We start from the raw sequence: 13,401 nt of genomic DNA, 5'->3' as shown, positions 1-13,401 counted from the left end.
CCATGGAGGAGAGTGCAGCACAGGGGTGAAGAGGGCAAAGCAGAGAGATTCCCACAGAGAGGATCGGTGCTGACCAGCACTCACCAGTCTGAGACGCTTGTCTCCTCACCAGCCAGGGTGGGTGGAGGCTGGGAGCTGAGGCTTAGGCTTCGGAGGTCAGACCACAGGAAGTGGACTGGGGTTGGTTGGCTGCGTGAAGGGGGCTAGTGCATCACAACTAGCTGAGAGGGAGTCAGGTAAAAAGTCTGGACCTGCCGAAGAGGCAAGAGATCATTGTTTCGGGGTGCACAGGAGAGGGGATTCCTTCCCTGTATGCTCACAGAAGGCAGAGCACCACCTAAGCAAGCTCCAGAGATGGGCGTGAGCTGCGGCTATCAGCTTGGACCCCAGAGATGGTCATGAAATGCTAACGCTGCTGCCACTGCCACGAAGAATCCTGTGTGCAAGCACAGGTTACTACCTCCCCAACCCCCACCCCCACCTCCAGGAGCCTGTGCAGACTGCCACTGCCAGAGTCCTGAAATCCAGGCACAACTTCCCTGGGAGAACACCTGGCACACCACAGGCTGTTGCAATGTCACTTGGGCCTCTGACACTGGAGGCTAGCCCTGCAGTCCAATTATGACTACAGTACCCCTCCCTCTCCCCAGCCTGAGAGAGCAAGAGAGCTCTAATCAGCCGCTGCTTTAACCCTCACCTGTCTGGGTGGGGAACAGACGCCTGAAGATGACCTACACGCAGAGGTGGGGCCAAAACTGAGGCTGAACCCCAAGAGCTGTGTGAACAAAGAAGAGAAAGGGAAATTTCTCCATGTACCCTCAGGAGCAGCAGATTAAATTCCCACAGTCAACTTGATGAATGCTGCATCTGTGGAATACCTGCAGAGACAATGAATGCTCCCCAAAATGAGGTGGTGGATTTGGGGAGCAACTGTAGACTAGGGCTTGCTGTCTGCAACTGATTTGTTTCTGATTTTTATGTTTATCTTAGTTTACATTTTAGTGCTTGCTATTATTGGTGGATTTGTTCATTGGTTTGGTTGCTCTCTTCTTTTTAAAAAAAACTTAAATTTTTAAAAATTTTTTATTTTTTAAATTTTATTATTTTTTAAATTTATTATTTATATTTATTTATTATATTTTTCTTCCTTCTTTTCCTTCCTTTTCTTCTGAGTCATGTGGCTGAAAGGGTCTTGGTGCTCTGGCCACGTGTCAGGCCTGAGCTTATGAGGAGGGAGAGCCAAGTCCAGCACATGGGACCACCAGAGACTTCCTGGTCCCATGTAATATCAATTGGTGAGAGCTCTCCCAGAGATCTCAACCTCAACGCTAAGACCCAGCTATACCCAATGGCTAGCAAGCTCCACGGCTAGACACCTCATGCCAAACAACTAGCAAGATAGGAACACAATCCCACCCATTAGCAGAGAGGCTGCCTAAAATCATACTAAGTTCAGAAACACTCCAAAACACACCACCGGATGTGGCCCTGCCCACTAGAAAGACAAGATCCAGTCCCACCCACCAGAGCAGAGGCACTAGTCCCCTCCACCAGGAAGCCTACACAAGCCACTGAACCAACCTCACCCGCTGGGGGCACACATCAAATACAACGGGAACTATGAACCTGCAGCCTGAAAAAAGGAGACCCCAAACACAATAAGTTAAACAAAATGAGAAGATAGAGAAGTACACAGCAGTTGAAGTAGCAAGGTAAAAACCTACCAGACCAAGCAAATGAAAATGAGATAGGCAGTCTACCTGAAAAAGAATTAGGAATAATGATAGTAAAGACGATCCAAAATCTTGGAAATAGAATGGAGAAAATACAATAAACGTTTAACAAGGACCCAGAAGAATTAAAGAGCAAACCAACAATGATGAACAACACAATAAATGAAATTAAAAATTCTCTAGAAGGGATCAATAGCAGAATATCTGAGGCAGAAGAATGTATAGTGACCTGGAAGATACAATAGTGGAAATAACTGCCACAGAGCAGAATAAAGAATGAAAAGAATTGAGGACAGTCTCAGAGACCTCTGGGACAACATTAAACACACAACGTTCGAATTATAGGGAATCCAGAAGAAGAAGAGAGAAAGAAACAGTCTGACAAAATAGTTGAAGAGATTTTGTTGAAAACTTCCCTAACATGGGAAAGGAAATAGGCAATCAAGCCCAGGAAGCACAGAGAGTCCCATACAGGATAAATCCAAGGAGAAACATGCCATGACATATATTAATCAAACTATCAAAAATTAAATACAAGGAAAAAATATTAAAGCAGCAAGGGAAAAGCAACAAATAACATACAAGGGAATCCCCATAAGGTTAGCAGCTGATCTTTCAGCAGAAAATTTGCAAGCCAGAAGGGAGTGGCAGGAGATATTTAAAGTGATGAAAGGGAAAAAGCTGCAGCCAAGATTACTCTACCCAGCAAGGATCTCATTCAGATTCCACAGAGAAATTAAAACCTTTGCAGACACGCAAAAGCTAAGAGAATTCAGCACCACCAAACCAGCTTTACGACAAATGCTAAAGGAACTTCTCTAGGCAGGAAACACAAGAGAAGGAAAAGACCTACAATAACAAACCCAAAACAATTAAGAAAATGGTAATAGGGACACACATATTGATAATTTCCTTAAATGTAAGTGGATTAAATGCTCCCACCAAAAGACATAGACTGGCTGAATGGATACAAAAACAAGACCCATATATATGCTGTCTGCAAGAGACCCACTTCAGACTCAGGGACACATACAGACAGAAAGCGAAGGGATGGAAAAAGATATTCCATGCAAATGGGAATCAAAAGAAATCTGGAGTAGCAATTCTCATATCAGACAAAATAGACTTTAACATAAAGATTATTACAAGAGACAAAGAAGGACACTACATAATGATCAAGGGATCAATCCAAGAAGAAGATAAAACAATTGTAAATATTTATGCACCCAGCATAGGAACACCTCAATACATAAGGCAAATGCTAACAGCCATAAAAGGGGAAATTGACAGTAACACAACTATAGTAGGGGACTTTAACACCCCACTTTCACCAACGGACAGATCATTCAAAATGAAAATAAATGAGGAAACACAAGCTTTAAATGACACATTAGACAAGATGGACTTAATTGATATTTATAGGACATTCCATCCAAAAACAAGAGTACACTTTCTTCTCAAGTGCTCACGGAACATTCTCCAGGATAGATCATATCTTGGGTCACAAATCAAGCCTTGGTATATTTAAGAAAGTTGAAAGTATATCAAGTATCTTTTCTGACCACAACGCTATGAGACTAGATATTAATTACAGGACAAAAAGTTAAAAAAATACAAACACATGGGGGCTAAACAATACACTATTAATAACCAAGAGGTCACTGAAGAAATCAAAGAGGAAATCAAAAAACACCTAGAAACAAATCACAATGAAAACACAATGACCCAAATTCTATGGGATGCAGCAAAAGCATCTCTAAGAGGGAAGTTTATAGCAATATAATCCTACCTCAAGAAATGAGAAAAAACTCAAATAAACAACCTAAACTTACACCTAAAGCAATTATAAAATGAAGAACAAAAAAACCCAAAGTTAACAGAAGGAAAGAAATCATAAAGATCAGATCCTAAATTTAAAAAAATGAAGGAAAGTATAACAAAGTTCAGTATAACTAAAAGCTGGTTCTTTGAGAAGATAAGCAAAATTGATAAACCATTAGCCAGACTCATCAAGAAAAAAAGGGAGAAGACTCAAATCAATAGAATTAGAAATGAAACTGACACTGCAGAAATACAAAGATTATGAGAAACTACTACAAGCAACTCTATGTCAATAAAATGGAAACCTGGAAGAAATGGACAAATTCTTAGAAAAGCACAACCTTCCGTGACTGAACCAGGACGAAATAGAAAATATGAAAAGACCAATCACAAGCACTGAAACTGGAACTATGATAAAACTTCCAACAAACAAAAGCCCAGCACCACATGGCTTCACAGGCAAATTCCATCAAACATTTAGAGAAGAGCTAACATCTATCCTACTCAAGCTCTTCCAAAATATAGCAGAGGGAGGAACAATCCCAAAATCATTCTATGAGGCCACCATCACCCTGATACCAAAACCAGACAAAGATGTCACAAAGAAGGAAAGCTACAGGACAATATCACTGTTGAATATAGATGCAAAAATCCTCAACAAAATACTAGCAAACAGAATCCAACAGTGCATTAAAAGAATCATACACCACGATCAAGTGGGGTTTATCCCAGGAATGCAAGGATTCTTCATTATATGCAAATCAATCAATGTGATACACCATATTAACAAATTGAAGAATAAAAACTATATGATCATCTCAGTAGATGCAGAAAAAGCTTTTGACAAAATTCAACACGCATTTATGATAAAAACTCTCCAGAAAGTGGGCATAGAGGGAACCTACTTCAACATAATAAAGGCCATATATGACAAACCGACAGCCAACATTGTTCTCAGTGGTGAAAAACTGAAATCATTTCCTCTAAGGTCAGGAACAAGACAAGGTTGCCCACTCTCACCACTCTTATTCAACACAGTTTTGGAAGTTTTAGCCATGGCATTCAGACAAATAAAAGAAATAAAAGGAATCCAAATCAGAAAAGAAGAAATAAAACTGTCACTCCTTGCAGATGACATCATACTATATACAGAGAATCATAAAGATGCTACCAGAAACCGACAGCCAACATAATCAATGAATTTGGTAAAATAGCAGGATACAAAATTAATGCACAGAAATCTCTTGCATTCCTATACACTAACAATGAAATAGCTGAAAGAGAAATTAAGGAAACACTCTCATTTACCATTGCAACAAAAAGAATAAAATATCTAGAAATAAAGTTACCTAAGGAGACAAAAGACCTGTATGCAGAAAATTATAAGACACTGATAAAAAAAATTAAAGATGATACAAACAGATGGAGAGATATACCATGTTCTTGGATTGGAAGAATCAACACTATGAAAATGACTACACTACCCAAAGCAATCTACAGATTCAATGCAATTCCTATGAAATTATCAATAGCATTTTTCACAGAACTAGAACAAAAAATTGAATAATTTGTATGGAAACACAAAAGACCCCAAATAGCCAAAGCAATCTTGTGAAAGAAAAATGGAGCTGGAGGAATCAGGCTCCTGAACTTCAGACTATACTACAAAGCTACAGTAATCAAGACAATATGGTATTGGCACAAAAACAGAAATATAGATCAATGGAACTGGATAGAAAGCCCAGAGATAAACCCACGCAGATACGGTCACCTTATCTTTGATAAAGGAGGCAAGAATATACAATGGAGAAAAGACAGCCTTTTCAATAAGTGGTGCTGGGAAAACTGGACAACCACATGTAAAAGAATGACATTAGAACACTCTCTAACACCATACACAAAAATAAACTCAAAATGGATTAAAGACCTAAATGTAAGGCCAGACACTATCAAACTCTTAGAGGAAAACATAGGCAGAACACTCTATGACATAAATCACAGCAAGATCCTTTTTGACCCACCTCCTAGATAAATGGAAATAAAATAAAAAATAAACAAATGGGACCTAATGAAACTTAAAAGCTTTTGCACAGCAAAGGAAACCAGAGACAAGACAAAAAGACAACACTCAGATGGGAGAAAATATTTGCAAATGAAGCAACTGACAAAGGATTAATTTCCAAAATATACAAGCAGCTCATGTAGCACAATATGAAATAAACAAACAACCCAATCCAAAAATGCATGGTAGAGCTTAATAGACATTTCTCCAAAAAAGATATACAGATTGCCAACAAACACATGAAAGATTGCTCAACATCACTAATCATTAGAGAAATGCAAATCAAAAGCATGATGAGGTATCACCTCACACCGTTCAGAATGGCCATCATCAAAAAATCTACAAACAATAAATGCTGGAGAGGGTGTGGAGAAATGGGTACCCTCTTGCACTGTTGATGGGAATGTAAATTAATACAGCCACTCTGGAGAACAGTATGGAGCTTCCTTAGAAAATAAAAATAGAACTACCATATGACCCAGCAATCCCAGTACTGGGCATATACCCTGAGAAAACCATAATTCAAAGAGAGACATGTACCACAATGTTCATCGCAGCACTATTTGCAACAGCCTGGACATGGAAGCAACCTAAATGTCCACTGACAGATGAATGGATAAAGAAGATGTGGCCCCTATATACAATGGAATATTACTTAGCCATAAAAAGAAATGAAATTGAGTTATTTGTAGTGAGGTGAATGGATCTAGAGTCTGTCATACAGAGTGAAGTAAGTCAGGAAAAGAAAAATAAATACCATATGCTAACACATGTATATCGAATCTAAAAAAAAAATGGTTCTGATGCACCTAGGGGCAGGATAGGAATAACATCACAGAGGTAGAGAATGGACTTGAGGACACGGGGAGGGGGAAGGGTAAGCTGGGATGAAGTGAGAGAGTGGTGTGGACATATATACACTACCAAATGTAGAGTAGATAGCTAGTGGGAAGCAGCCACTTAGCACAGGGAGATCAGCTCAGTGCTTTGTGACCACCTAGAGGGATGGTTTAGGGAGGGTGGGAGGGTGACACAAGAGGGAGAAGATATGGCGATATATGTATATGTATAGTTGATTCACTTTGTTATAAAGCAGAAACTAATACACCATTGTTAAGCAATTATACTCCAATAAAGATGTTAAAAAATATAAAGCTTATCATACTAGCAAGAAAACAAAAACAATGAAACAAAACAAATATCCTATGCTAACACATATATATGGAATCTAAAAAAAAAAATGGTTTTGATGAACCAAGGGGCAGGACAAGGATAAAGATGCAGGCGCAGAGAATGGACTTGAGGACACAGAGAGGGGGAAGGGTAAGCTGGGATGAAGTGACAGAGTAGCACTGACAATATACACTACCAAATGTAAAATAGATAGCTAGTGGGTAGCAGCTGCATAGCACAGGGAGATCAACTCCGCACTTTGTTAAGACTTAGAGGGGTGGGATAGGGAGGGTGGGAGGGATTAACAAGAGGGAGGGGGTATGGGGATATATGTATACATATAGCTGATTTACTTTGTTATACAGCAGAAATTAATACAACATTGTAAATCAATTATACTCCAATAAAAATGTTAATAAAATAAAATACTTAGGAATAAACCTACCCAAGGAGTTAAAAGACTTATATTCTGAGAACTATAAAACATTGATAAAGTAAAGTGAAGATGATAAGAAAGAAATGGAAAGGTAGCCCATGCTCTTAGATTGGAAGAATTAATATCATTAAAATGGCCATACTACCCAAAGCAATCTACAGATTTAATGTGATCCCTATCAAATTACCCATGACATTTTTCACAAACCTAGAACAAATAATCTTAAAATTTATGTGGAACCATAAAAGACCCAGAATTGCCAAAGCAATCCTGAAGTAAAAGAACAAAGCAGGAGGCATAACCTTCCCAGACTTCAGACAATACTACAAAGCTACAGTAATCAGAACAGTGTGGTATCAGCACAAAAACAGACATATGGATCAATGGAACAGAATAGACAGCCCAGAAATAAACCCACACACCGACAGTCAATTAATCTTTCACATAGAAGGCAAGAATGTACATGGAGAAAAGACAGTCTCCTCAGCAAGTGATGTTGGGAAAGTTGGACAGCCACATTTAAATTAGTGAAGTTAGAACACACCCTCACACCATACACAAAAATAAACTCAAAATGGCTTAAAGACTTAAATATAAGACATGACACCAAAAAACTCCTAGAAAAGAACATAGGTAAAACATTCTCTGACATGAATTCTAGAAATGTTATCTTAGATCAGCCTCCCAAGACAAAAGAAATAAAAGTAAAACTAAACACATGGTACCAAATTAAACTTATAAGCTTTTGCACAGTGAATGAAACCATAAACAAAATGAAGACAACCTATGGACTGCAAGAAAATATTCGCAAATGATGCGACCAATAAGGGCTTAATTTCCTAAATATACAAACAGCTCATACAACTCAACATCAAAAAAACCCAACCCAATCAAAAAATGGACAGAAGACCTAAACAGACATTTCTCCAAAGAAGACGTACAGATGGCCAATAGGCACATGAAAAGATGCTCAACTTTGCTAATTATTAGAGAAACTCAAATCAAAAATACAAGCATCTCACACTGGTCAGAATGGCCATCATTAAAAAGTCTACAAATAATAAATGCTGGAGAGGGTGTGGAGAAAAGGGAACCCTCCTACACTGTTGACGGGAATGTAAATTGGTGCAGCCACTGTGGAAAATAGTACGGAAGTTTCTCAAAAAACTAAAAATAGAACTACCATATGACCCAGCAATTCCACTCCTGGTTATATATTGGAAAAATACAAAAACACTCATTTGAAAAGATTCACACACCCCAATGTTCATAGCAGCAGTATTTACAATAACCAACACATGGAAGCAACCTAATTGTCTATCAACAGATGAATGGATAAAGAAAATATGGTACATATATACAATGGACTACTACTCAGCCATAAAAAAGAATGAAATAATGCCGTTTGCAGCAACATGGATGGACCTAGAGATTACCATACTAGGTGAAGTAAGTCAGACAGAGAAAGACATATCATATGATAACACTTATATATGGAATTTAAAATACGATACACATGGACTTATTTACAAAACAGAAACAGACTCATAGACATACAAAACAAACTTATGATTACCAAAGGGGAAGGGGAAGGAGGGATAAATTAGGAGTTTTGGATTAGCAGATACAAACCACTATATATAAAATAGATAAACCACAAGGTCCTACTATACATCACAGGGAACTATGTTCAATATCCTATAATAAACCATAAAGGAAAAGAATATGAAAAAGAATATATATATGTGTATATATATAACTGAATCACTTTGCTGTACACCAGAAAATAACACAACATTGTAAATTAACTCCTCTTCAAAAAAATATATATATATATGGATCCTTTTCCATACCTCAACCTAAAATAATACTTAAGCAACCAAATTAAAACATTTGATTATCTGTTGTTGTTGTTGCCAAGATACTTATTCAACACTTCCCCTTAGCTTTCATAGTATAGAGCAGGAATTCAAATCCTGGAGTGGAAACTAAAATATTCCAGATGAGACCCCGGTTTAACAGGTGAGAAGTATTTTAAGATAACCTCAGGTCTCCAGAAGTTTCAAAAATAATTATAAAGACTATCAGTAACTGAAGGGGAAATCCAACACTTGTCGTGTGACATAGTAAGTGCTCAGTACAGGTTTATGAAAGAAAACATTTTTCCCTGAAGTTTTCTCTCTCTATCTAGGTTGGAACACAATGTTATTTTGTAGAAATTATTTTATAAACATGTTGAGGGATGCATTTATTTAACTGTTTAGGCTTAGACCAGGTCTGCTACTATAAAGCAAGACAAATCAATCATCTTCTACTGATTCTGGGCAGTGTTAACAGCAGAATCAAATAATTAAATAATCAAAATGAGCTGGATAAAAGGGCACAGAGTTGGTGTGTTCCAAACAGACATTACATTGAATGCTTATACATCTCTTTTTCGTGTTCAAACATCTGCTTCTTTCCGGTGATTATTTGGAAAAAAGAAGTTTAAGGGATAGCTGGGTTCATCATGCACAGGATGGTTATCAGTCTTTATGTGGAGGGACCACAACACTCACAGGTTGCTTGCTTCACTCATGGCTGGCCCTGCCTTCCTTGAGTAAATGTCTATACTCTCCTTATAACTATGTCTGTTCCTTACTGCTCATCCAGTGATGACTGCAGTGCATTGTATTTATTTTGTCGGGCACCTTATACATTTGATTGGTGTTGGTGTTTTGATCTTTAATTAATCATTTATTTAATATGTAATGATTATTATATTGGAATTGTAATTACATAATGAAGATCCACTTTCAAGGCATTACACATTTCAAATGCCTTTGGAATAACAATTTTGCCTTTTAAAACACCACTTTGTATGTGTTTACAACTGAAATACAAATGGGAAGATTAGAATTTGACACAATCTACGTTTATTATTATTATTATTGCTACTACTACTACTACAAAATTATTTAACAGCTATATCTTGGATATAAGGTAACATACCAAAAACCAAGGCCATAACTTTGATAACTTTTTTTATTCTTACTCTATCTTGGCTTAAATATAATGCTGTGATTAAATGGAGTATACAGCAATCACAATACAATAAGTGAAGGCTATATCATATATTTTCCATGGAAAAATTTGTATCACAAATTGTTCATATATACTTTTGTTCAATTTTCTGTTTTAAAGGAAATATTGGGAATATTGGTTTTGCACCCAATTGTTTATCCAGACATGCTCAAAGGAGAGATGTCTTAATGGAAGAAGGACGATTGAAGCACAAAATGGAAACTTGCCTCAAAGAAGAGATCTGGAAAGGTTACGGTGAACCACAGTTACTGAAGCGTACTGTGTATCTCTGTGCTCTCTGCCTTTTTAACCTGTGAGATGTGACCTGATTTTTCCCTCTCATTCAATCAAGGTCATCACTAAACTTCCAGAACATCAAAAATAAAATAACACGAAGGAGGAAAAGACAAAGAAGAGTTTAGGTGTATATTTAAAAATACCACATTGGTTTAAAATAACTTACAATGAAAGGGTCACTTAAGAAGGGCACTGCTTAAAATTTAAGCAGGCAGTAATGGAAAGCGACAGACCTCAAACAATTTGTCTTTCACAGTTGAGTGAATTCACAGTGACAGCAAGACAAGGATGTGCTAACTTACCTCTGCAGGACCTTGGCTGTTGCTTCATAGGCTCTCCCCAGGCTGAGATCATCATCCAGGTCTGTAGAGATTTTAGCATAAGTGTTGAGGACCTATGGGGGAAGAGGAATCCTTATTAAACATATAACATGACCAGATTCACTGATGTTTCATTTCATAACAGAAAAGATTCAAATTAATAGTTGTTTTTCACATCACCATAAAATATTTTTTTGTTTATTAAAAATTCATGTTGGTTTGGTTTATCTATAGTATAACTTGTTTTGCAGTGATCTCTTTGAGCCATGACAGTGAAGTCTTACTTTTGTAAAAGTAATTCTTTTCCTGAACAATCCAAAATCTTCCAATTGATATAACTTAGGGGTGAGTAAATAATTGGATGGTTTACAACATTATTTTCAAATATGGGACCACTATCTTAGGTAATATAAGGCAGATTATAATAGTCTACTAGGGTAGCTTAAATATCACTTTTCCTTCTATAAATAGCTGTTTGAAAAGCACGAATTTATGTGCCAGGCAATTTCTAAATCTATCATTTTATTAGAGGCATATCTCACAGTTTGTACACATATTCAGTATACACTAAAAACATTTCTTACAAATGTACTTCATTACCAACAATCTCTTCAATAATCAAAAGATTACGGCTGCCACAGCCAGACGTATGATCTTAACACTGACATCATCTGCATGGTATAATTTTCCTTTTTATTCTTTTTCCCTTTCAAAGGCCAGAAGAAGGAAAATATGTAAAATAAAATCCCCTTTTCCTCTTCCTCCTTCATTGTTACTTGAACCAACCTATTACACACATGAAGACACAGGAAATCTCCAAAGACCTCTATGGAAATCCTTTTTGCTCATTTTCTAAGAAGAAATTAGCAAAAGTCATTTGATGGCGTTGAGTGGGAGAGTCAGCATGAGGGAGGATGTACATCCGGCCTGAATTAGGCATCTTAGAAAGTTTGTGTATGAAAGGCGGTGTTGATATTCAGCTTTACTTTCTTAAAGTTAATATTTGGGAAATAACTTCAGTGAGGCCATGTGATACCTCCTAATTTGTGTGTGTATATGTGTCTGTGTGTGTGTGTGGTTTACAAGTGACTTGAAATAATACTGGTATTAAAACTTACTGATACATATTGACCCAGTATTTTAATTCCTGTTAAACCTGCAAAGTTCATCATTTTGGTTCTTCTTTTTAAGTCTCTTAATAAGTCTTGTATAAACCTGAGACTATTCTTTTCACTCTGTTGTGCAAAACTGATTCACCCAGATTAAGTCCGATATGACTTGACATTGAGCTTTCTGCGTTAAGGGGCAGAACCTCTGAATTTTGTGAATTTGTAAGAGACCTTATTAAATCCAAATATCAAAATATTTAGGAAGAGACTGTCAAGTGTCTCTTTTGGTTCATATATGTTTTATATGGCATTCTAGAAACTTAAAGATTGAATATTATATATTTTGTGTCAAAAATAGTTTGTTTTTCGGTAAATATTGTTACTGTGTGCCAATGTTGTGTTAAACCCTAGGAAATCTTAAAGAGAAGAGAGTATGCTTGCAAACCTTCGAGGCATTTATAGTCTAGTGGTACAGAGGTTTGCACTGATGCGGCTGTGTGAATTAGCTGAAAACAGATTTCTCCAGGGCTTCAGCTGTGCTTCCTCTGCACCACTCTCCCACACCCCTGGCCACCATGAACCCGGAAGCAGTACAGTAGCATCCAGAAGTACCCAACATTATCTTAGGGCTGTGACTCCTTGGACCATGGTTAGGAGGGTAGTTTCCATGAGGAAGCTTCTATAGAATCAAGGAGCAAATACCAGCTCAGCCTGGGCTTCTGGTTTTGGCCTTGGACTTGATTCTATAGAAGCTTCCTCATGGAACCCAATGGGGTTTCCTGAAATGAACACCCAACTTAGAGTAAGAAGACTTGGATTCAAGACCTAATTCTACCACACCCAACACACCTGGCCCAAGAAATCTCCCTGAGAAGCTTTCCTCGAAGCAAAAAAGAAAACCTCCCTCTGAGAGTTGTTATGAGGCTGCTGTGAGATGATACAGAGTTCTATTTGAACCTGGGATGAGAAGTTTCTGGGACTCTGTTAACCAGCCATCAGTGAAGAGCTCCTGGAGAGTTCCCTCCTCAGAGTAAAGGCGACACATTTTATTTGTGACTTGAGAGAGTGCCTCTCTCAGCTTACATGCTTTACCTAAAAACAGGAAATATATAGGCAGTGGGAAGAACATAGTTCACTACTGGCCCAATAGGGAAATACTCAATTACACTGGACCCCCCCATATCCACGGGGGCTACATTCCCAGACCACCAGTGGATGCCTGAAATCTTGGACATAGACTATGCTTTCTCCTGTACATACATACCTATGATAAAGTTTAATTTATAAATTAGGCACAGTAAGAGGTTAACAACTATAACTTACAATAACATAGAACAATCATAACAATATACTGTAATAAAAGTTATGTAAATGTGGTCACTCTTTC

The 13,401-nt window shown here is 37.5% G+C and overlaps 1 protein-coding gene across 1 annotated transcript in view; it reads right to left on the bottom strand.

The window, feature by feature from the left end:
- Positions 1-13,401, bottom strand: part of TTC29 (tetratricopeptide repeat domain 29) — a 256,783-nt gene that overhangs the window by 122,161 nt on the left and 121,221 nt on the right. The window contains exon 9 of the mRNA XM_060298809.1: positions 10,888-10,979. Coding sequence (XP_060154792.1) covers positions 10,888-10,979 — 92 coding nt within the window. The remainder of the gene's footprint in view (positions 1-10,887; positions 10,980-13,401) is intronic.

The sequence above is a fragment of the Globicephala melas genome, chromosome 5, assembly GCF_963455315.2.
Source record: "Globicephala melas chromosome 5, mGloMel1.2, whole genome shotgun sequence".
In the NCBI taxonomy this organism is placed as follows: Eukaryota; Metazoa; Chordata; class Mammalia; order Artiodactyla; family Delphinidae; genus Globicephala; species Globicephala melas.
This window is presented reverse-complemented; position numbering and strand designations above follow the sequence as displayed.